Source organism: Aedes aegypti, chromosome 1, assembly GCF_002204515.2.
Source record: "Aedes aegypti strain LVP_AGWG chromosome 1, AaegL5.0 Primary Assembly, whole genome shotgun sequence".
Lineage (NCBI taxonomy): Eukaryota > Metazoa > Arthropoda > Insecta > Diptera > Culicidae > Aedes > Aedes aegypti.
The window spans coordinates 98,700,361-98,726,580 of record NC_035107.1 but is presented as its reverse complement, the minus strand read 5'-3'; the positions used below and the strand labels follow the sequence as shown (position 1 = coordinate 98,726,580).

The 26,220-nt window shown below is 38.9% G+C and overlaps 1 protein-coding gene and 2 long non-coding RNA genes across 5 annotated transcripts in view; 2 read left to right on the top strand and 1 right to left on the bottom strand.

The window, feature by feature from the left end:
* The window catches only part of LOC5580118 (nuclear pore complex protein Nup153), a 45,484-nt gene extending 26,319 nt beyond the window's left edge, over positions 1–19,165 (bottom strand). For all 3 annotated transcript variants that reach the window (XM_021843466.1, XM_021843473.1, XM_021843478.1), the window contains exons 1-3: positions 18,525–19,165; positions 8,380–8,697; positions 171–3,696 (exon numbers count right to left, since the gene is read on the bottom strand). In XM_021843466.1, the coding sequence (XP_021699158.1) occupies positions 171–3,696; positions 8,380–8,697; positions 18,525–18,668 (3,988 nt within the window). In that variant the 5' untranslated portion in view covers positions 18,669–19,165. The remainder of the gene's footprint in view (positions 1–170; positions 3,697–8,379; positions 8,698–18,524) is intronic.
* Positions 16,369–17,005, top strand: LOC110676268. The gene is made up of 2 exons (XR_002500226.1): positions 16,369–16,684; positions 16,752–17,005. It is a non-coding gene; the product is annotated as an uncharacterized LOC110676268 (long non-coding RNA).
* A 4,667-nt stretch (positions 19,166–23,832) lies between the features above and the next one.
* LOC110674458 lies at positions 23,833–24,917 on the top strand. Its single transcript, XR_002498884.1, has 3 exons — positions 23,833–24,166; positions 24,228–24,527; positions 24,598–24,917. It is a non-coding gene; the product is annotated as an uncharacterized LOC110674458 (long non-coding RNA).
* The last annotated feature ends 1,303 nt before the right edge of the window (positions 24,918–26,220 follow it).

Here is a 26,220-nt window from a genome sequence, read left to right as displayed (position 1 = left end):
AAAATTCGAAAATCCTTTCGGCAGATTTATCGCGTACTTGCGGACAGCATGACCCCAATGCACAGAGAACCTTAAATTTTTGAGAAACCAATTTTTCAAAACATTTAAATATATCATATGCGATTTATGGAGCCCATGAAACAGACTTAGCAAAAGTAATAAATCCTCACCTCCAAAGATAGGAACGTTGGACGAAGCAGCTGTTCCAACGGAAAAGCTCGACGGTTTAGATTCAGCAGCTGGCGCCTCTGTCGGCGCACTTGAAGCGGCAACAGTCGTCTTCGGCGATCCGAACGAGAACATTCCACTTCCAACGATCGGTGAAGCTTTACTTTCCGTACTCTTCGTGGCCGTCGCCGCTGACGCTGACGGTCCAAAACTAAACGAAGGACTCGCCGTGGATGCAAACGTGCTGGAATTGGTCGTTGTAGCGGCCGCAGCAGCTAACGAACCAAAACTAACGGTAGGTTTCTTCTGTTCCGTCGTATCGCTATTGCTGGTGCATTTCGCAACTGGAGAAGCCGTGGTGGAGATCGCGTTCGCGGTTTCTGCTGGTTTTCCAAACGAGAAACCAACGGTTTTGGGAGCTTCTGCGGGTTTTTTGCTGGATGGCGAACCGAAACTGAACCCACTGGTGGTGGTCGTTGAAGTGACCGCTTCGGAAGGTTTGGGTGCTTCCGGTTTGGCACCGAAGGTAAAGCCACTCGATGCGATGGTAGCTGTCGGTTTAGGTGGTTCCACCTTCTTTTCCGTCTTGGGACTGTCTGTGGTGTCTGAAGTGGGGGTCGGTTTCACACCGAAGCTAAACCCGCTTCCGGTTGTTGGTGCAGATGCATTGGCTGTGCTTGTCCCACTGCCAAAGCTGAACTTGGGTTTATCTTCCGAGCTGGTGGTGTTTGTTGTCGACGTTACGGAACCGAAACTGAATCCGGTGCTAGGAGGGGTCGAAGTGCTTGTAGCCGAGCTAGCTGGTGGCACCCCGAAGGAAAATCCTGTTTTGGGAGCGTCCTTAGCCTCGGAGCTTGGAGGCACTCCAAAGCTGAACTTGGTACCAGAAGATGACGACGGTTTGCTTCCGAAAGAGAAAGAAGGGGCATCCTCAGGAGTGGAACCCGGTTTAGCCTGCTCACAGCAAGCGCACTTTGAGCGCGAGGCTTCGTTTCGGGTCATACACGCACTGCATTCCCATTTGTTGGCGGACTGTTGCGCTACGAGTGCTTTGAATCCCTGATCGGTACTGCTCGCAGGCATGGAGAACATGGACTTGATAGCGGCCGGGACGGCTGCTGCCGGGGCAGGCGCTGCGGCTGCACCGGGTTTAGCTTTCTCACAGCAAACGCATTTGAGCTTATCGGAGTCGTTTCGAGTCATGCAATCGGAGCACTCCCACTTGGCAGACTGCTGAGCGACCAGTGCTTTGAATCCGGAATCCGTCGACGGTGCAGATTTGCTAGCTATCACCGGAGTCGTTCCGAACGAGAAACTACTAGCTTTGGGTGCTTCCGGCTTCGAACCCGGCTTGGGAGTTTCGCACGAAACGCATTTGGTTTTGTCCTGATCGTTTCGCATCATACAGGTATCGCATTCCCACTTGTTGGAACCGGTTAGCTTGAAGGCGCTTCCGAATCCGGAGGTAGAACCATTACCAATGGCGACGGCGGGAGACACCGGTTTGCTGAGGACATCCAAACAACTGCCTGTTTTAAGCTCGGGCACTGTAGCATTGCTCTTCAGAGCGTCCAGACAACTACCACTTTTCAGGGGTAGTGGGGGCTTCTGCGACGTAGGGCTTGTTTGAGTGGTTGGGATTGTAGCTTTCGGTTTGGCCATTTCCGGATTGAATTGGAATCCTCCCAGTTTGAGTGAAGGCGCTGGAGTGCTACTACTCTTGCTCGCACCCAATGGCTCCGGATCACTGAATTTGAAGTTGTTCCGCGTTTTGGAAGTCGTGCTTGTTCCAGAACTTGCAATGTCTAGTTTTGTGGGCGATGAGAATTTATACGCGTTGTTTTTTGCTTTATTGCTGATAACTGCCACCGTTTTCGGTTTATCACTGCTTTCCACCGCCAGCGCCGTTGAAATTGGCAACTGGATGTCAAATTTAGGAACTGATTTCAATCCGGCCAGCTGCACTTCCGGTAGGTTGACCTGTGGCACCGGAGCATTGCTGCTGCGATCGACGAGGGATTCCTCCCGGATCCGGTGCAGTTTGTTGCGCATCTTGCTGGTGTGTTTCACATTGTTATTGGTGTCGTCCGATTCGGCGCTGGGCAGTTTATACTGAGTCGGTTCATTTAGGACCGTACTGCCGCTAGATTCGGTGGCCATTCGCCGGGCAGACTCGGTATTCGTTTGGAGGCGTTTCATCTGGAGTAGCTGCGACATGGTGGGGATTTGTAGTTCCGTGCTTGGGGGTTTGTTGATCGAGGAGGTGGAACTGCCAATGCCGCCAGTGGCACTCAGCGGACGACTGTACGGCGTTCGAGGACTAGACATTCGAATGCTTCGATTCATGCTGAGATCTTCCTCGTTGAAACGCTTCCGTGCCTGGACCAGTCCAGGGACCTTTGAGGATGCCAGCGTACTGTTCAGACTCAAGCTGCTGCCCAATTTTCGAGCTTCGGTCAACGGACCGGAACGTTGATTAAGGATTTCCAGGATTCGCTTGGCCGTATTCGAGAGCGCTGAAGTATCGGACGCCAAACTGGTGTTGGAAGAGGAAAAATTCGACAGCGACGACGACGGCCTGATATGCACCGGAACTCTCAACGCCTTTTGGCGGTTGTCTCGACGACTACTGTAGGCCGATGCACCACCGTACATCGTCCGGCCATTGTAGAACGGGGAATTTGCAAACAAGCTACTATTACTGCTCCCCAATGAAGATGTGCTCCCATATAGCGATGCGTTGAACGCAGGCCGTCCAGATTGTCCGGAGTTCTTCAACGCAAACAAACTCTTTTCCGTTTCCAAATGCGACGAAAAGCACAAATCTCCCGTTGAGCCTCCGACTCTGGCTCGCTTACTTCGACTGTTCCCCATGAATCCGGATAACCGCCTACTGCTGTCCATGTGTCCTCCTTCCGTCTGACTTAGATTCAGGTTCGACACGCTACTGCTCTCCGATGCGCTTTCGTTCAGATTGCCGTTGGCCAGAAGATTACCCTCTTCCCTAAGTTCTTCGCTGCTACCTTCTTCCGGTAGTTGCTGCTGCTGCGATTGGAGAGGGAACCTTCGCCCAAATATTGGCGCCGGAGGTTCAGACGTCGAACGATCCACCGGCATTGGCGGAATATTCAAGCGCTTCCGACTGCTAATCTCTCGAATGCCCTTCCTCTGTCGGATGGATACCGATAAGCTTTCGTTACCCTGTTCCGATGACTGGTCCCGCTCCTCCTCGGCGATCGGTCCAGTGGAGGCACCAAAATTGTACGGTGCCGTGGTCCGATTGGTGTACCCAATCAAACTCGTTCGCGGCGGTTGACGATTCAACGCTCCCAGCACCGAAGAACCGGTTGGTTGTTGCTGCTGCTGGGGAGATGTCGAAGGTGTCGACGAGGAGAATGTATTACGGTAGTATTGGGGAAGTTGAACCGACGCTGGAAGCGAACTACGACGATCGATGGCGGAGATGTTTAGGCCACTCGGGCCCGGCACCGCACTCAGATCCTCGTTGAAATCCACCATGGTGGCGTTCTGGAAAGACGAGAAATTAACAGCATTAAATGATTGAAATGAGGAATGCAGGGCTGGTAGCTGCAGATTGTCTTAAAGGGTGTTTACAGAAAACAAATTCCCTGATATTTCCAGGATTGACAAAATAATTTCACTTCAAAATACATAAACGATCAAAGAGAAAATAATTTTAGAAGACTAAAAATTGTAAAACATCGTCAATTCTTGAAAAATTTGAACGAAAAATTCCAATAACAAATTCCAAAGAATTTTTCATTTAGCTTCAATTTATTTCTATAAATTATGGTTTTCAAACAGAGTGTCTACTGATTTACAGGAATGAAATTCCCTGATATTTCCAGGTTTTACAAAATAATTCCAGGTTCAAGAATAACTTTAGTTTCAGACAGGTAAAAAAAATAATGACAAAAGAATTTTGATTTAATGGTGTTCCAAACTTCCAGATTGTTTTTAAATGCTTGTTGAGGCTATTTCAAGGTGGAACAATATCAAAGCTTAATTTTTATCCAAATGAATTGTATTTGATAACGAGACTTCATCATTTTTATATGGGTTGTAAGAGCTCTGATCATAATTGTAAACAGAACGAAACTTTCAAGTGCATCAGTTTGCTTTATCCTTAAAGTTTATTTATTACTAAGCACTCGTACGCAAACAGATCATGAACTATTCATTTTTAGCCCGTGTTCAATGTTAAAATCTCAAATGCTATCCATGGGCCGTTTGCCCTCCCCTTGGTTATGCGACTTTGCTGCGATGGGAGGGCACAATCCATTAGCCCATTAGATGGACATCAAAGGCGTAACCTGTAGTGGTGGTATAACATTTTGGCATTTTTGCTTAAAGCCGCGTCATAATTTATATGGCATAGTCGCATTAATATCACGGATGTGATCCAACGGACGTTCTGCGTCGTTGATAGCATTGATGCCCATTTCAAATAATTAATCTATTCGAAGTGGACATTAATACTATTCGCGACGATCAGTTTGCCTTTTGCTAACCAGAATGATCCGTAGCCACTCTTACAGGAGAGATGGATAAATTTCTTTATTTGAGAGATTTGCAGCTCAAGTCTAGATGATCATTTCTTAAATTTCTTTATGAGTTTCTTTTTATGATAACTTTCCAAGGAATCCTTTAGAAAATTTTCCTAAAGAATTCATCAAAGAATTGTCCTTGGATATCTCAAGAATACAACTTAGATTTTGCCAAACATAACCACATAAATTAACTCAGGAATTTCTTTAAATATCCTTTTAGATGTTTGTCATGATAGCCCTTCAGTCCTCCATTTCTTCAGGTATTCTTACAGTATTTTTTTAAGATATCTCAAGGAAATCTTTGAATATTTATACCAGAATTGATTCAGAAATTTTTCAAGCTCCATAAAAATTTGAATGAACTTTCAGAAATTTTAGTGAATGCTCAAAATAGTTCGTAAGGTATTTCCAAAGCAAATATTAAAGTATGACCCTTTAAGAAATTTTAGGAAAAACCGTACGGAATCCTTCAAAAATATGTATGAAAATTTTCTGAAAAAATGCTGCAGTGTTCATTAGAATGTAACCTTAAAAAATCTTTCGTAGATTTCATGGGATTTTGTTTAGAAATTCAATAAGAAAAGTTTGGAAAAACTGCAGCAATTTTTAGAGAAAAATTAATCTAGAGGGCTCAATGATGAAACACGAGGTAGAATTTAAGTAATTGTATGAAAAGTTCATAATATATTTTCTCTAATAATCCCTCTTGGATTTTTTTCAGAAATTCTACTGAAGTTACTGTCGATATAGTGACGTAAAAAATCTTGTCAGTTTTCTTGCAAAAATCCCTGAACAATCTTCTTTCAAAAGCTTTGAAATATACCTTTGCGGGTTTTTTTTTAGGAAAAAATCTGTAAAAATCTTTGGAAGGTCTCCTAGAGTAACAACTGGAAAATTCAGTTGAAGGATTAGGAGAGAAATATCTGGAGAAAGTCTTAAGATAGTGAAGGGCTTGTGCAGTCTCAGTTTTCACCCTAATAGGCTTAAGTTTTGGGAGGAAACTCAGAATTTGATCTTGAATTGAATGAGCTGTGTGGAGCTAGAATTATTGCTCATACTTATGGTTGAAAAAAGAGAATCAGTCTTCCCATGAACAAAACCGATGTTCAACTTTGGTTCAAACCTTGCAACTTTGTTCCAGTGTACCAGGTTAAACCCTGTACACGCTAACTTGGAAGTACTTATTAAATGGGTTTCTAGTACCCATTTTTATTGTTGGTACTAAGTTGTCAGAAAAAGGGTATTATTTTTTGACATTAAAAAGGGTACTTTTTACGCTTCTTGAAGAATGTGTCCCATCAACAATAATGGGTAAAAAAGCCACTTGTGGTTACTTGGAGAAAAATATTAAGACTTTTTACAGTGAATTTTATTTTCTTAATTAATTGAAAAAAGTCATGGTAAGTAGCTATTGCAGGGCTGGTAGCAGTTGGACAGCAAAATAATAGTGACTTTAGTGACCAAAATGATCAAAATAGTGACCAAATAGTGACCAAAAAGTGACCTAGAAGTGACTTCAAAATTACAAGTATTAATCATTAAAATGACTAGAAATGAAAATACGTTATATGTGTAGCCAATCTACATATTGGGTGAATTTAGCATGTAAGAACTGGAGTAATTTCAAATCTTAAGTAATAAGCTATCCGGAATGAGACAAAAAGATGGCTCATTGAAGATTTCACATACCAATTTTTACGAGACGACCATTAACTTAATATATGTTACTATTTTATATTTCTGATTTCAGTCGAAAAAAAATCAAATACATGAACTATGGTACTCGTGATAGAATATTTAGAATAATTCCTGTTCATGATGAACTAACAGGTAATATTCATTGAAGATTTTGAAGAATTACTAGAAGCATTTCTAAACAAATCTGTGGAATAAATCGGTGGAAAAATGTTGGTTGAAGACAAAACTGTGGTTAAAATTGTGAATTTATTTCAAAGTATTCTTACAGAATTACAAGTTCAAAAACGAACGAAATATTAACACTCAAGCTAAATTTTCGACAGAATTTCTGTAAAGTTAAACCATTTCTTCCAAATAAACAACGGTAACTCTAGAACACAACTGATTATTGGCGAACTTGAGACAAACCAAATTCGATGAATGTCTTGCATAAAGATTTAGAAAATAATTTCATGCATACTTAAAATGTTTATATTTCAATTGATCGTTTCAATAACTAAATTAGGTTTTGAAAACAATCATATCACTCAGTGGCGACTCGTAACCACACGTTTTATCTGATCTACAACCCTTAAAATGACTAATTTTAAATACTTAGATCATAAAGCAAACAAAAAACGATAGAAATCGCATATGTTTTGCTCATATGAGTTGCTCCAGTCCTCTTCTGCAAAATTCTCCAATCATAAATAGGAATTCTTGATGAATCTGACCAGCAGGAAACCACTTAGATCTTCCAATAAATTCACAATAAAAAACCTTTTCAGCTAAATGTTTTATCAATCGCCAGTGATTATTCTTAAGAAACCAAAAACCTTTTTAGTGAACTCAAAGAACTATGAAATACCTGATTAATTATCGCCTAGTTTTATTAGACTGTGAATCTTAATAGAAGTCTACCAAGGATATTACCAAGAACTGCTGGAATTCCGAACTTCTTTTCTGTTTTTTATCTCAATGATGATAATGGCTACTGTGTGTTCTACAATTTCCCGATTTTCCTCGAAGTCCGAAGATCTTCAGGAATTAATTTATAAAATATTTAATGCCCTTCATATGAAAATCATCCAAAAATTTCGTTCAAGATGCCTTTCAACCTGGATTTTTCTTAAATTTCACTCCAGAAATTACTTCAGACATTTCGCAATTGTTTTATTAGGAATTACTCCAAAGATTGTTCCACAAATTTCGCTACGTTTTGGTCCAAGATTTCTTATAAGGACATGAATTCAACCAGTATTTTTTCCAACCATTGCTCCACTGATTTCTTATGATTTCCTCCGGATATGAGGTTTAGGTTTTTTAAGATTTTCTCTAAGGGTTCGTATTACTCCAGAGACTCCTCTCAAGTTCTCCAGTCTCCAGGGAATTGATAATAATGTGCCTTGGGATGTCGAGAAAATGTCCACCTTGAAAAGATCCTCGACCACCTGGTCAACCAATGTTACAATTTCTTTATAAATCTTTGTCAAGCGATAATGATCGCCACGGATTCAAAACGAATCGATATCGATCGCTATTGGAATCACTGACTTGTTGACCGGGCGGTGAGATTCGAACCCACGACCCTCAGCTTGGTCTTACTAAATAGCCGCGCGTTTACCGCTACGGTTATCTGGGCAAATTCTAGAAAAATTCATTTAATTATTTCTTACAAAAATCTTTGGAAAAATTTCTGGACGAATTCCCACAAGAGTCCGCGGGAAATAGCTGAAACAATCTGAAAAAAAATCCCTAGGGAATAATCGCGTAAGAGTCTATGAAGGTTTCTCTGGAGCCTCTGGAATCTTGCACTAAGATGCACTACATGGAGAAATAGGACCATTTGACTAGAAATAAGAGATTTTTGAGACCTTCCTTTTAAAACAGAGACTTTTCAAGCGACTCGGTATTAATAAGAGACCTGCTACCAGCCCTTTATAATATATATGAAAAAACTTACAAATCCCTCCTCCATCCGTTTCTTTTTCCGAATCGGAGGCGCATGATCCTCGTCTTCCTCATCTTCCTCTGGATCGTCGTACTGATTATGCTGTTGTTCGGGATCCGTCGTTCCCTCCGAACCGCTGAAGACGAACTGCCTCAGCCGGTTTTCCCTTCTCAATAGATTCCCATTGCGGCCGGTCGGTGATCCGGATCCTCCGCTGTTATTGGTTTGCTCGTTGCCTGTGTCCCGCGGTCTTTTGGCCGGTGAAAACCATTTGGAGAGGGCATCCGGAATGATGCTCGATACGCGGGACCGGACTTTGTTGATTATTGACTGAGGAAGAGAAAAATGGGAAGGAAAAATAGCATTAGTAAGGAAGGTATGCAGCGAATTCTGATTGATACTCGATTTTTATAAAGTCGTATTGCATAAAGCCATCTATCACAATAGACAATTTACGAAACTAGGGATCCACCAGAGTAGTTCTATGTCTTTGATGTCAAATAAGACTGTTATTCATGTTATACCAAATGACCATTATACTAAATGGCCCTTGGTCATTCCAATCATTTTGCCAAATGGCTCTAAGCCAAAAGATTCAAACAAAATGGTCGGCGACGGGGAAATTGATTAGGAAACGATCTTAGGTCTAAGTGAGTTTAGTTGTTCATTAGACTGATGCAATTTTTGAAGCTTTGGCTCCCCTATGCATAAATAGTGTTTACGATGGAAATCATTCTCGCAAAGTTTAAAGTGATTTGGAAGAAATTTGGCTGTACTATTTTGGCCTTAAACTAGTGCAATTGCGCTTCAAGCGACCATCGAGGTAACCATGAAAACCAGCTTTTACTATGTTTATCCAACTCGATATGAATTCAAACTCTAGTCAAGTGGAATTAAATGTCAACTCTCCTTTACTCGATATCAAGTTAGAGAACCATAGTAAAAGTTGGTTTTCATGGCTACCTCGTTGGTCCATTGAATCGCATTTGCACTGGTTTTGCGTACTATAACTCGATGATATGATATGATATGATGTCAAATCTGATACCTTTGAATTTCTTTTTGAATGGGTTACGATCCTTAATGGATATATTTTCGGGAAAGCTATGGAAATTTTAAAAATATATTTGTTTTGCTCACGTTTTTTGCATGGTGTTCATTTTACCACCAACAGCTGTTCATTTTATCCACATAGTGCAGGTAAAATGAACGTTTGCATCGTTTTTTGCTAGCAATGAAAATATGCGAAAATTTAGCTTTTTGAGTCTGAATTCATGTCGCTGCTATAGATAACATCCATATTTATGATGTTGTGCAAACGAACTATACAAATTTCTCGTTTTTTTTATCAGAAACAAGATGATTTCCTTAAGATGTTTATTTTACCACCCCTTCCCCTACCTCCCTTACTTGAAGGGACCATTCAATAACGAGTTATGGAGAGTTGGCTGTTATACCAAATTTGTTTTTCATTGTTTAATACATACTGTCAACTCTCAAAAACTCGATGTTCCTCAAATCGGTATCAAGATCGTAAGTATGGCAAGCTGATTATTGTGATAATAATAATTTATGGTAAAAATACCTAAACTTGTCTGACGTAATTAATGGACTACCCCATGATAAATTTCAATAGCGATTGACATTGAATCGTTTTGAACCGTTGGCGATCGGTTACGTTGGGCAAAGGTCTATAAATTCTAGCTCTGGTTGGCCGAGTCTTCACATCATATCTATGCACTATCAGAGATGCTCAGGATACAAGTAAAGTAACTGAGTTAATAAGTACCTATATCTGAACATTATGGAAATGTTCTCAATCAGTTGGAACGGCATCGTCTATGCTGCCGAGTGTTAGCTCAGCGTAAAGTGTAGATATTATCCTGGTTTACATGAAACTATCAGCAGACAAAAGGATGGGTTTACATTGCACTTGCTCGCTAAGCAAAACCGCACCAGCTGAGCTCAACACAAATAATGCCCGTTTTGGGATATTGAAGGATTGCATGTTAGTCGCTCAACGTAAACGAGTTCAATAACACATAAAAGATCAACCTGTGTGATCGAAAGATTTAATAGAGTAGCTTCTAATGCTAAAGTTGACACTATGCACGAGTCGTAACAACAGTTGCCTATCCCAGACCTTAGCAAATCCGTCCTTCGAAACTGCAAAGGAAAAAGCAACAACAACAACAAAAAAAACAACCACTGGTAACCTTGCGTCGCCCCGCCGTTCCATGCGAGGAGAGCATCGTAGTAGTCTGGCTGCTGCAGCTCGATTGCTGCTCGCAAGTCGCAAGCAAGGCGGCTACACTGAACCAAAACATCAGTTTTATGGTAACCAATTTTGTCGCTGAGAGGCGCAAGTGTGGTTGTAAATTTGATGTATAGTGTAGCCCATAAAAATGCGAAAAGTGTTTGAACGTGAATATAGCATCCACAGGCGTTATTTTCATTGTTATTGATAGTGAATGGAATTTCTGATTATTGTAGAATATTCTGGCACAACTTCGCTATGCAGGACAACTTTTGTCATATTTTTCTCACTGTCCTAAATAATGTAATAAAGCAAATAAGTTCAATTGTTTTTTCCGCCCAAAGCTAGAAACAGCGTCTGATTGTCGTATACTCTGGTGATAAACTTTCCACCTTCTAAAATCACACCTTATTGTTGAACATTTTAGTTTGTTTGGTATCAGACGATGGAGGAGTTCTTAGAGAACGTGTTCTTCATGATCACAATAAAATATTTTGCCAGGGTCATAGTTTTGAGGGCATTTGCGTCGGAAGCCAGGGCATTTGCAAAACGGAGCAGCTTATCACACTTATATTAAGCACAGACAAACAGACGTAACACTCTAAATATTTTCATCGCACAGCAAAATAGCGTCCAATTCTCGCATAACTTCTGATCTCGCCCTAAAAGCCATTGGTAACCATGTGTGTAGCTCGTTGTTTCTGAGCATTTGAAAGGATTTTCATGTTATTTAACAACGCTATGGGAAAGAAAGGATCATTAGCTACCTGCCCGTGATGTTGGTTTGGATGCATATTCTTTCTTTTGCTTAGAAACAACGATCTACACATGTGGCTACCAATGGCTTTTAGGACGTTATCTCAGAGTATGCGAGAATTCTAATATTTGGAAATTGGCCGACGAGGCGCCACTGCATCGCTTTTGTTCGAGTTTGACGTTTGCTCACTACCGCCACCTAGATCATGGTTGGCCAAATGGAGTATGTTCAGCATTGGGCGTAAATGTTCATGTGACTATGTTTTAAATTGATACTTTTTCTAGCTGTTACGTCTGTTTGTCTGTGTATTAAGGTTCAATCAAAATTAGCCTTTTTTTTTTCGAAAATATGTTTAAGTCTCCAGGTATGAACTGATTCTATCATTTGAAATGGGCGTATGCTGGTAAGGTGAAAGTAACAGATAAAAATCATGTCCAAAGCGAAAAACTGAGTCTAAATAGATTAAACAATACAAGTAATGAATAATATTTGTTTCATTCACATTTTCAATGTAAAAGCTACCATATAACATGATATGACGATTTTCGAATTTTTTTGATGGGCCATACTGTGGAATATCATTGGACTCATGCTTTTTGTCATGATCCTGACCTTCCTTCTGTGAGAAGCTATTAAAATCCTATTCAACAATTTTGAAGTTGCTAAGAAATAGTATTTTGAAAGAAAATGACAAAAAATTCAAATCGAGTTTCACACCAATTTGTTCATTTAATCCAATTTCAAAGTACATGTAATGTTTAGTTTTTCGGTAGTTGTTAAAACATTCACTCGGCTGGCCGTAAACCACGAATCATAATTAAAAAGTATTTTTTGAGCAACGAGACATATTGGAAGCCCGCTTTCTACAGATCTCGTTGTTGGCGAGTAGTGTGTGGTCTTTCACTACCTAATAAATAACACTGCGGAACACGTTTTTGTCTCAAGCACCAAAATACCGCTGTATTTAATTAAGGGTTGCTAAATCCATTGTCGTCTTCAAAAATATCATAGCACATCTAGTTTTTGAGGTATTGGTTGTGGGAAATGTAAAATTCAACTATTTCAGCCAACTTCCATGCAAGTTCGTCTGCTTGTATGGCATTTTATTTGCCTAATTTCCATATAATTCAAACTTCATCTATAAAACAATACTTATCAACAAAGTCCACAATACTTTCGATGCTCAAAAGTTATTTTTGGTGGTTTAGAATAGTATTGTATTTTTCCATATAAAAAAAAGAATTTTGCTTATAGACTGATCGATGTAATCTAATTTTTGTCGTGCAATTTCAACCAAATTTAAAGGGGATGAACTTGGTGTAATTACAGTGACGACTTCCTTCGGAAGGGAAGAAAAGGCGTTGGTCCCAAGATGAACTAGCCCAGGGCTAAAAAGATCAGTGGCGATTCCCTAACCTCAAATCTACCTGATCTACGTATAGAAACTTTTGAATTCTCACAACAAACGCGTATCTACTTAGTAGGGAATGGCCTAAAAAGTCGATTTCAATCTTTTGTATTTTGAATTAGATAGTAAATTTGCCAAAATATCCATTTCCAGTAACGTAGAACAGGTAGAAAGTGAGGTTACGATTCGCCCTGAAAAAGATGAAGATGAAAAAAAAATCAAAGTGGAAGCCCTATTTTACATGCTTGGTGGATTAGAGCACAAAAATAGTTTGATAAATTATAGTCTAAATTTGATGTAAATATCAATGAAAACATTATTTTTCACAACATGCCGACCTGTAGCTAAAAATTATGTCGTGCTGGAACATTTCCAAGAACGGCTTCGGATATCGCGACCCCAAATCTACTAGAGGCACGTAATTTGAACCCTTAAGCACGTAAAAATGACATTTTTGTAACGCTGTGTTATGATTGCATGCGTTTCAACTGAACGTTTCAATAAAGGAATTATTGTCAAATATCATACCACACAGTGCCGACTCGTAACAACACGTTTTATATGAACTACTACCCTGCATTTTCTGAAATGATTTCTAGCAAAATTAGTACTCGCTTTTGAAACACTTTCAACCGTCTCTGGCATATCTTCTGGAGAAATCTTGATGAGGTTTTTTTTCCGCAGGCAGGTTCAAGATTCCTTCACTAGTAATTTATTTATCTGTCAGATATCTGGTCTTGGTTTTCGCCAAAAAAATTAAAAATAATTCGACCAGTAAATTTATCTCAAAGTAACTTGCGCAGTTTTGCCGGAATCTTCTCAAAAACTTTTCTCGGACAATTCTTAACATATTCCGTTGAATTAACTGGATTCTTCCAGAAGGTTAGCCAGGAGTCCCTATCTTTCTTGACACTTTGATTTCCAAATCATTTGTCTTTATAACAACGAATAACTATTTCTTGCTGTTTGTGATTGAAAAGCTAACCCAGAGTCTTTAACATCAGATCACGAAAATAGTGAGATGAAAATAGTGACCAGGTCGAAAAAAGTGATCAAGTCACTAAAAAGTGACTTGCTACCAGCCCTGCGTATAAAACATCAACTTTCTTCGACATTTGAAACTATTGAAACTTAAGGTTTTTCTTGAAAACACAGCTTGGTAATATACTTTCATAGGCTGCCTATTTGCCATTTCAATGCTCTGGGCAGCAAGTTAACTCGTATAGACCTGAGTGAAAGAAAAATAACTAATGATCTCACCACTCATTGAAAACTTAACGGATTTGAATTATTTTTTTGTCAGTAGTATACTAGCATACATATCTAGTGCCTAAAAGTGGCTAAAGGGTCTCGGGAATCCGTCTGAGGATAAGGCAATTTCAACGCACACGCGGTCCTGCTATGAAAATTATATGGCAGGATCTGCAGAAAGAAATTGAAAAACGATTTTCACAATTACGAAACAAAAATGTTGAAAATAAAATTTTTCAATTGGATTCTAGCTCAAACAGACAAAAATCCTGCAGAAGCTTCTAGCTATCGTCCAATCAGCTTGCTTTCATCCATAGGTAAAGTTTTTGAAAAGGTCATTTGGTCCACATCGATGAAAATTCAATTTTTGCCAATGAACAGTTCGGATGCCGCCATGGGCATTCGGCCACTCGTCAGCTTTTTTGTTGTAATTTAACTTTTATTTAACTATTCAACTCATTGGTTCTAATACATTCGTTAAGGCAGTGATTTGTACTACTTACAGCTGCGAAATTATCAAAATTCCTTTGAAGAACTAATAGTTATGTGGTATATTAATGCAAGGGTAGGGAGAAAAATAGTTCAAAAAAAAAACGTTCACGTTTGTTACGCTTAACCTAACCTAACCTAATATATCACAGTGTTTTATTGAAAAAGACTCACAAGTGGATTTTTTGACATTTCGCACGATGATTTGAATTTGTTCGTAAGTTTATTTAAAAGCTCGTGTAACGTTTCCGTTTCTGCGATATAATGAGGCTCATCTATTGGGAACCAGGGATCCAAATTAAAGATCATCTTTAGAAGCTTGTTCTGTTTGACTTGGAGACGTCTCAGATGAGACATAGCACAACTGGACAACCATAGGTGAGAACTGGTCTGAGGACACTTTTGTAGAGCAGCAATTTGTTCGCCAATTGTAGAGAACATCTTCTTAATCATTGAATATAATGAACGAGTTAGACCTTTAACTTTGTTGATAATCCCAAGTAACATGCTGTTGTCAATTCCAAGTAACATGCTTCATTTTTCCACGATATGTCAACTCCATTGACGTTGATTTTTGAAGATGGTATGTGTCTTGGGACTCTTCTTCGTGTAAAGAAAATGGCTTGAGTTTTTGCAGAGTTTGTCTTGATTCGCCATTTCTGCTGGTATTCTTCGAACTTATTCTGCGCTTGCTGGAGCTTGCAGGTGATCATTTTTGGATCTTCATCCGAAACAAGGAATGCTGTACATCAGCGAAGAAGGCGTAGGACTTGGGTATTAACCATCAGGACGTCGCTAGGGAAAACATTGTAGAGAGTTGGGCTCAACACTGATCCCTGGGGGACGCCACAAGGGATGTCGAATTTTCCAGATACGGAGTCGTTAACAGACACTAGGAATGATCTTTCAATTAGGAATGATTGCACAAGCTTCACAATGTAGAGAGGACAGTTACATTCACGTAATTTGTAGATGATCGCGTCCTGTCAGACGGAATCATATGCCTTTTCGACGTCAAGCATAGTCATACCAGTCAATTTTCTTGCAAAGAAACCGTCCTTCCCGATTTTGGTTATCCGTGCCAACTGGTGGTTGGTGGAGTGACCGGCTTTGAAATTTTTGTATTTGTGTGCTGCGCACTGTTCACGAATCTCTTGAGTGAGTGCATCAACAATCCTCTTCAAGACAGTATCCCTCGTACGATAGAATTGCCTACGTCGGACATTCCTAAGTCGAATCAACAGTTTCGTATGATAAGGAAGTTCGTATTTCGTCTTGGTGATATTAACAACAGGGACAGATTCGATTTCAGCAGCCTTCAAAGCTGCAGTAAATGCATGGATACTATCGTCGATTTTTTGTGTAGAATCCAAATTATTAAGCCAGCTTGACGTCACATCGAGTCTCCTATGAACGGAATTGGCAAAGCGGATCCAATCAGAAACTCGCCAGCTTTTACGTGTAACACATTTGATACGTTCCAACAAATCTGAGGGCTATTCTATTGGTCTTGCTCTCCTAGACATAGAAAAAGCATTCGACAATGTTTGGCATGACGGCATAATTGTAAAATATATATGAAAAAAATTGCAACATACATTGTTAGAATAATTCAAAGCTATCTGTCAAATCGCACACTTCAGGTTAATTGTAAGAATTCCAAGTCTGAAAGAGTTCCTGTAAGAGCTGGTGTTCCTCAAGGCAGCATTTTGGGGTCAAAATTATACAATATTTTTACATCTGACTTACCTGAGTTACCTCAGGGATATCAAAAATCTTTGTTTGCGGATGACACAGGCCTCTCCGCCAAAGGACGAACCCTGTGTGTCATCTGTACACTCAAAAAAATCCACACGTCAAGGCTACGTGGAAAATCACGTAGATTCCAAAAAAATGAATTTTTCTCTAGTTTACCTGACGACGGTAACAATCACCGAGACGTAGATATATATGAAATGAACCCTCCATAACATTTACTGTTGGAGAACATCACTCTTACGTGAAAAGAACGTACGGGTGAATGAACCGAAATTTTGACAGTTCAACTTCTAGTTCATTCTGTGTTATGGTGAGTTGAAAAATGGCCGGTCGTTGAAAGAAAAAATGCAAGTTTGACTCCAAGAGCTTCAAAACCGCATACAATATTTAAAAGATGGTAAGTAAACTTTGTTTGAAATTACCTTCAATTCTTTATTGATTTATTTTTTATTTCTTCTAACAAGGCTGAGCGGAGAGTGCGGCACCTTTAACGGCAGTCGCGTTTTGATCAATCACCTATAATGTACCCCGTTTCGGACGAAAGGCAGTATCGTCGACACGCAAGTATCTATTTTTTGCAAATCCAACGTTGGAAGCGGATCTGGTGGTCTACAAACGGGTTGCAAGCGGATTGAGACCACGATGACAGGCGGAATTCGTCAGTTTTTTCAATGTGTAGCAAGTGTTTTTTCGTGGTTGAATAAATGTTTAAATGTAATTGCCTGTTGGTTTCATTTAAATTTCTCTACTATAATTGAAAAAAAAAGCATGTTAGAACAGTGAAAAAGAACCTAAAATAAATGTCTTTCCTATCTAAAGTTCCCGTAAAACATACTGGAAAAAATGTTTAGAATCCAATGAAACGCTTCGTAAAAGGTACGCACAACCCTGATAACTGCTACGTGAAACTCCGGTGGATCGAAAAAAGTTCATTAGCTCGTGAGTTCATTCAGTGCCACCTATGATTCACGTAGCTGCTACGTGGAAAGTGCGATGGAGAAAAAACTACGTATGTTTTCATGTAGCCTTGACGTGTGGATTATTTTGAGTGTAGTAGATTTCAATAAAGTTTGGATATTTTTTCTTCATGCTTACAAAAATGGAAGATTTCTCCTATACTTCTAAAACTCAAATAATAATTTTCTCACATAAACCAAAAGCTCTTTATTTGAAACCTTCAAGTAGACATGTTGTCACATTGAGGTTCCAATAAATTGGTCATATGAAATTAAGTATATAGGGCTCATGCTAAATAAACATTCAACTTTCAAAAATCACATTGAGGGCATTCAAGCCATATGTAAAAATATATAAAATGTGTTTATCCATTCATTAACAAAAAATCGAAAGTTTGTCTGAAGAACAAGCTTTTGATCTTCAAACAAATTTTCAGGCCAGCCATGTTTTATGTTGCACCAATATGGACTAGCTGTTGTAATATCAGGAAGAAAGCTCTGCAGAGGATGCAATTTTTTTTAAATGATTCTGAAGCTTCCTCCCTGGTATAGCACTAATGAATAACATAGAATATCCAATGTTGAAACATTGGAACAAATGACAAACAAAATAATTAACAATTTTAAACAAAAATCATTGCAATCTTCTATTGTCCCGATTAATGCGTTATATATTTAGGTTAAGTTAATTGAAAGCGTTTTTTTTTGTTTTCTTTTATAAGTAGGTGATATCAACAAACTCACCTATAAAATTGTTCTACTACCGAAATGTTTTTTTCTAAATCGAATTTATAACATACTCATTTGAATACTTCACTTCATTATATTTACAACAATGCTCTCCATTCATATCCAATAAGATTCTCAGCAGAATTCCAATTAAAAATCATTCTAAAATCGATTGGTGATGAATTGGAGCGTATGATCGTCGCGATTTTCATTGAGGAGCGTAAGCGCATCATTTTTCAAAGATGTTTTGGTTCAGTGTAGTGGTTTGGTCGCGGGTTTCTTTTGCACGCGGAAGAGAGGAAAACCAAGAAGACCCCGTCATGAGTCTGGTGCTGCGGGGAAGAAGAACAACATCACCAAGCAAAAGAGTGCATGGAGGGAAGAAAACGCTCCGACTCCTCGGACAAACTGATCAAGGGAAGTTGCATCTTCCTTGTTAGTATCCTCGTCTAATCGGAAGGGTCGGATCGCATTTACCTCTTCCACTACCTAAACGAAAGGCAGTGTGCTAAAATGCGTAGAAAAAATGTGCTTTCGAATAAAAAAACTCACACTGTTGGGGTCATCGTCTAAATTGCTGTCAGTGCTGGTGTTGAGCACTGCTCCACTTGCTGCTGCTGCGGTCGTAGTAGCCATTGGCGATGATGACGGGCTTGCTTCGTTGCTCCTGGTGATTCTCGAATGCGCTTGAAACATAATTCCAATTTCGCCTTTTTCTCCCTTTTATCCACAATAGGATTCACTCTACTAGCGCTAGCACTTTTTCACCATCGACATTTTCCTGGCCTTCCCGAAAGTGATAATTTCCCACACTCTCACTTCCAAAATACGCACACACTCTTTTGTAGGATATTTTCCGATGGCCACACGCGAATTCGAACAAAAATCTCCCTCTTCTAGCTTGCCTCTGAGGGCACACAAGTTTTCAGGTGCTGGAAACAAACGCCCGGTGCGGAAAACTCCGCCGCCCTTCGGTGGTTCCTGCTGTCGGAAAAGTTTTTCCACACCGTAAACTCCCGGCGACGATCGAATTTTCTTCGTTTTTCCACCCGCTGGTAGGTCAAATTTTCCGAGTAAAGTTTTCCTCTTTTTTCACACACGCACACGCGACGACGACGAATTCGAAGACGAACGAAACGAAGAGCTGCTCGAGCGAAGGCTGTCAAACGCGGTCCCACAACGACGACGGCATTTTAGCTTTGGGGTTGCCCGATATGACGAGCGGTCGGCGTGATTCACGTGCTGGGCGTCACCAGAGTGACGCTTTCCAGAACGTCAGTTACACACTCAATCACGATTTGCTTGTTCGGTAATTTTTTATACTGGGTACGAATTGTAAATCATAAAAAATACCGAACTTTCAGCTTTTTAATTGAAAACTTCTGAGGTTCAGTAATAAATTTTACTTTTTACTGAACTACGGTAGCTGTCAGACCCAATTTTGCAACATTACCGAACAGGCCGAAAAGTCAGTAAAAACAATTACCGACTATGAGCCTCTGTACGTGCTATAAATTCTTTTGTTCTCATGACTTTTACTGTGCGCCGTGTGTTGGTGTTGTCTCGCTCTCTCTCACTGGCAACTTGAAAACAGGGCGCACAGTAAAAGTCAAACGTTTTATAGCATGCATAGGCTCATTCAGTAGTTGATGTTTTTTACTGACTTGTCGTCAAAATCAAATCAAAACAAACTGATGCGCATGCGGGAAAGTGTCAAATGAGAATCTCCTGCTGTAAAATCGTCCGGCGCCGGGAGTCACGGCTTTGGCAACCAAGCTTTTCCTGCACCTATTTTGCGCTTTCTCGTGGTAAGTAATCGAAATTTAATGAGAAACTCAACCATTTTAAGCAACCAAAAAGGCTCAGGACTGCTTACGTTGGTAAATTCGGATGGTTTCCATACAAGAGGTGAAGTCATCTGCATCATTGAGTTTGCCTCTTGTATGCAAACCATCCAAATAATGATATTGTCACACATTTTTCGATTACTTCCACTGAGATATGAACATACCGTAGATGTTTATTCGTACGAAAAATGCATTTTGATGTCCATGTTCATGTCGATTGGGTGTTAATTTGTATTGATTTCTGAAAAAAAAACAGTATCCGGAAAAGCAAATTGGAGCATGGGAAACTGGAAAGCCAGTAAAAACGCTTTACAATTTTACTGACTAAGTCAGTAATTTCCATCAATCAAAACATATTTTGATTTACTGGGTTTTTTCGGTAATCGTAGAAATTACCGAAAAAACCGTAGTTCCAAAACCCAGTAAAATTTTACTGGGGTCGGTAATCTGAATTGGCTGTGTAGTTGCGGGGGGTGGCTTCGGTTTCGAATTTTTCGATTGGGCGGTTAAATTTACGGTGAAGATGAATAGATTATAGATGAAAAGCCAAACTTAAAATTTTCAATCCAGCTTTTTACAAGTCTCGCATACTCTGAGATAACGCCCTAAAAGCCATTGGTAGCCACATGTGTAGATCGTTGTTTCTAAGCAAAAGAAAGAATATGCATCCAAACCAACATCACGGGCAGGTAGCTAATGATCCTTTCTTTCCCATAGCGTTGTTAAATAACATGAAAATCCTTTCAAATGCTCAGAAACAACGAGCTACACACATGGTTACCAATGGCTTTTAGGGCGAGATCAGAAGTTATACGAGAAGTGCTAATGTCTGCCACAAATAGGCTCGCTTTCTGGTAGGGATCAGTCGATATGACGTTTGGCTTGGGTCCGTTCAATATAAAACGACCCAAGCCAAACGTCAAATCGACTTATCCCTACCAGAAAGCAAGGTCGTTTGCGGCAGCCATTAGCGCTTTTAAAAAGCTGGATACTTATGTAGCACAATTTTAAAGAACCTGACATCTGAAGAAGCTCAAAATAATATCTAAAATGTTTACCAATAGGATAGGTGTACCAGATATGGCCATAGTAATTCCGTATTTCGCCATACGAAACAACATGAATGTTTCAACATTTTGAAAAGTTTATTTTTGTGTTTTAACAGTAAGATATAGGATATGTCTTGATTTTAAAATATTCAAAAAGATTAAAAATGTGAATGTTATCCAAATTTCGCATATGACTAAATAGGGAACCACTATGGCTATTACTGGTCGATTGGTCACATTGGTCACCACTAGCGAGAGATCTACTGATCAAGTTTTCAGCTTCTTTGTCTGGTACTCTAAATTTCAAGCGTGTGCTGGAATAAGGGCGTAAGTCGCATGATCGATTTCTCTTCATCGATCCTCTCTTCTGTGAATACAGTGGGGATTCGCCCGTTGGAGCTCCGCTATATGAAATGACTCGATGGTTGGATGTTCGCTGGTTGGAAAATATTCCAACTAAAAAGCACTAGAATGTCAAGCTGACTTTGACGTCTGAGCACCACCCCATTAAAGTCTCCATATATAGAACAAATGTGCATGTATATGTGCGAATCGTGACGATTTGCTCCCCAGCTGCGTGAGTCTGGAGCATTTTCTCCAGCTGTCAGTCGTTCCAACTAACGGGTTGGATTCACTAGATGGAAGGCAGTCGTGTTCCAACCCGCTGTAAAGGTGACAAGATGCAAGTTTGTCAGCATTTTTTCACTTCAGGTCACAAGATTGCATCGCTGTTAAGCGGTCTGAAGCGAAAAAATGCTGACAAACTTGCGACTTACGCCCTTATTCTAGCACATGCTTGATTTGTGCTCTTGATAATTTGAGATTTGGCTTCGATTAATCTTTACCTTACATTTGGCGTTTTTCTCGACCAGAAGCATAGAGACAGTAAACTATAAACGCAACAACGCAACCAACGCTAGCGGCATTCTTCCTCTATTGACGAATAAATATGAGGTAAGAGCCACTTGGTGACCCAATGACTCAGAAGATTACAAGTTTTGAGTGCAAATCCCAACAACATTCTAAGTACCTATGCCTTGAAGAATCTCTGAAATAACCTCTGAATTCTTGATTAAATTATACCTATTATTTTCTTAATAAATTGCTAAATGAAGAAATAAAAAAAAAAAAAACATCCGGATCGCTGCATAAAGTTCTACACTCAGAATTATGATCAATCATTGGTAGTTTAATATACAATCATTTTTATCATTTGTGAGATTTATACTACGTGTGGTTTAGTGAGTATACTATTTTGGAGTACAAAACTAAACTGAGCCTGATTACCACAAGTGTATTTTGTTCAGTGTTTATATCATTGTTTTGGTTCCGATCAAAATATTGTGATTCAGCTCCTGTAAAAACTTGCCATTAATTTAAAAAAGTTGATAAAGAATTTCAGAACAAAATCAATCGATTAGGTATGTGAGAAAATCAACATTGATTAATAAAAATTCTTTATTGAAGATTCAGTACTATATTGATTCCTATTTCAAGCCCATTCTCTTTTTTACTAGTTTTATCATATTCTTAATGCGAAGTTAGTTGAAAAACTGATTTTTTATCCTGAAAAACAAATCAATTACATTAAAAAATTGAATAATTTTTATTTGGTAATTTCCAAAAGTCGCGATTTCCACAAAAACAAATTCGTTATAAACTGAGAGCTTTCTTTGACAAGTTGTCATTTTCGCATTCGTATATCGTGTGACAAGTACGAAGGTACTCTATATTCAGGAAAGTAAAGGAATTTTCCATTACGAAAAAACCTGGACCGAGCCATTCTGAAGGTATCTGAATTCTATTCCCACTCAGATACCTTTAGAATGGCTTTGCTTTGTAGCCGCGGACTTAAACTGCTCGGCAGAGGAAGGCCCTCAAGTATAAAACAAGTAAAAAAGTGAATGGGTTTGAAATAGATATAATCAATAAGGTACTGAACCTTCAATCGAGAATATCCAACATTTAGCTATTACATTGTTTTTCTCTAGCTTTATTTTATTTAAGTACTATGAAAATCACAATAAGCAATAAAATCAACAAATTCCAAAAGGGCCTAACAGGAACTCTGTTTAATAAAAGGGCCTAACTGGAGGGGCCTAACTGAAACCATGTCCAATCGAAGGGCCTAACTGAAAGGGCCTAACTGGTTTGAAGATTCATTAAGGGGCCTAACTGCTGATGATATTTGAATGCAACCATTTTCACGAGTCGTTTTGCTATTTGAGATTACTAACGTTCTGGGCCACGTAATAAACCATAATGAGTGTCTAACACAAGTATAAAACTAGTAAAAAAAGTGAATGGGTTTGAAATATCAATAATCAATATGTTGCTGATTTTGTATAGAATAGTTTCCAATATTTAGCTTGTATGATATTGTGTTGTTTTCTCACATAATCATTAAATGTTGTTGAAGAATTATGCAAATCACTTCAATAATCAATAAAATTAGCAAATTCAAAAAGGGCCTAACTGGTTTGAAAATTCGTAAAAGGGCCTATCTGCGGATGATGTTTGAATTGAACTATTTTTACAAGTTATTGTGCTATTTGAAATTCAAATCGTTGTGAGCCACGTAATAGACCATTATAAGTGTCGAACACAAGGGATTATCCCAAAAAAAAGTCCATCAATTGGGGCCTCCTCCAATGGGGGGGATGTACGAAAATGTGATACTGCATGGATTGGGTATTGGAAAAAGCGTGACAGAGGGGGTAGAAAGGTTCTAGAAATCCCGAAAAACGATGGACGTCATTTTTGGATCTTCCCCAAGTATGAAACTAGTAAAAAGCGAATGGGTTTGAAATAGGAATAATCAATATGGTACTGAATCTTCAACCGAAAATTTCCAATATTTAGCTATTATCTAGTGTTTTTTCACATAATCGCTAAATTTTTTTCAAGATTTGTGCAAACCAATTCAAAAATCAATAAAATTAGCAAATTATAAAAGGGCCTAACTGAAACCATGTTCAATCAAAGGGCCTAACTGAAAGGGCCTAACTGGTTTGAAGATTCATAGAAGGGCCTATCTGCCGATGATGTTTGAATTCAACAATTTTTACGAGTTGTTGTGTTATTTGAGATTAGAAACATAATGGGCCACGCAACAGACTTTGATGGGTGTCGAACAAAGGTATGAAACTAGTAAAAATGCGAATGGGTTTAAAATAGGAATTATAAATATGGTACGGAATCTTCACTTGAGAATTTCTCAATGTTTACGTTTTGCAGATAGGCCCTTTTCAAATGTTACGCTAGAATTGACAATAATGGATCTCGCGGAGAATAAGTAGTAAGTAATTTCCTACATATTGCTTGATTTTACAATAATTTATTCGGTATTTTATTTTCAGCCGTGCGAAAAACTGATTGTTTTGCTGCTTTCCTGCTGCTGTAGCTTTTTGCCATGTTATCGTCGGATGTTGTTCCAGGAGCAAGAGGGAATCAATCCTCCTCCAAATTGCTTGCTGGAATGCTCTTATTTGGTGGCCGTTTGTCCCCGGATACGTCTTGGTATTGCATCTGTTAACCAGAGACGGAGACAGAGGTGCAAGTTGCCGAAAAAAGTGCTCCTTCAGGGTCCTGGCCTTCCAAACCATCATGGAATTGAAATGCATCGTCGCCAAAAGATCCACATTCCAAATCGTTTCCTGGTAAGCTTCAGAGAACAATTCATAATTAAGTTCTCAAGATCCCTAAAACAATTCTTTTTTCCATTTACAGCGATACTCCATAAGCCAGCTTACGACCTGAACTTGAACTGCTGTGATCGGAAGAGACGGGGGCTACTTGGAGAACCAACGATCAGGATGAGAAGACGTATGAGTCCGTCCACAGAGTGTATTATATGACAACGATCAATGGATTCAGGAAGTCTCTAAATTGCAGACACCATCAACAGCGAGCAACGAACATTCATCCGTTCTGATTTTGTGCTAAATAGGAACCCATGGAGAAACTCATTTTTGCAATTTCAAAAATAATATGTTTATTCTGTTATTATGTATTGAACGCTCGTTAGTAATAAAGATTAATTAATGTTGTTTCTTTTTTGTTTACAATATTAAGTTTATATATTTAAAGAAAAATAACCTCAATACCGCAGTATTTTTTTATCGAATTCCGCTTTCCTATACAAGATCATGTTTTTATCAAAGTTATACTAAGCCAAACTACTCGGCTCCTAGACGAAGCTTAGGCCCAACCAGGCGAATATCATTTTAGTGTGGCTTTTAAACTATTTAGTTTTGATTTTTTTCAGAGTGTACAAAACTGTTTGAATTATTAGGGCCCATTCACAAATTTCATAACGCTAGAGGGGGTGGGTGGGTGTCCTCTCGATGTTACGATCCATACAAAAAATTAATAATATTCATACAAAAAGCGTTACAAGGGGGTGCGTGGGTGCCCAAAATGGCCAATTTCAGCGTTATGAAATAAATGAATGAGCCCTTATAGCACTATATTGACACGCAAGGCGAAATAAAGTGTCATTTGGTTACTTGGGTAGAACGTATTCAAGTATTGACTAAACTCCTGCAAGGATATATTCATATTCTTTAATTTATCTCACTGAATGTTTATACAAAATTTTTAGTTGTAATCTATGGTGGAATACATTTTTTTTAGAAATTATCCTAAACATCCCTGAACCATTTCTTTTAGGTTGAGTTCTTAATTTTTTTGCTAGGATGAACAGAAAAGAATAAAAGTGCTTATGCTTGAAATAGAATTTGAATGCCCACATGACTCCTTTCAAATTTAAGAATGTTTCACCAAAAATAATCTCATAATTGTAATTGTAAAGGAAAAATTATAACATTTTTCGGAATAGGATAGGGTGGTTTAGATTCTTCGGAAATAGGGTCCTAAAATGTTGAATGAAATTTTGTTTTCATTTAATAACACGAAAGAGCATGTTACTGTAACTACTTTACCAATTTTTCCCGCTCAAATAACGGATAGGGTCGGTGTTCCCTTAGGGCCGATTTCTTCACCTTCGCTTAAGCCGTAAACCACGTTTACCCATACGATTAAACCAGGTTTAAGGCTTAAGCGGTGGTGAAGAAACCGCTTATTAGTGGACAGTCCCCTATAGTCGCACTAGTGGCTTTTTACGGCCGTTTTGCTATAAACCTTTTCAAAACATTTTTTAACATGAAGGTCAGGAGCTATTTATCTAAGTACGATTGATACACAGCTTGATTTTGTTCAAAAAATGATCTAAATAATTAGTTTTTCTTAAAATTTGAGCTCCCTTGCGCCTATATTAAACCTATTGTTCCTATAGTAGCACTACTGAGAGAAACTTTTTTTTATTTTACAAAATAATTGATGATTTAATAA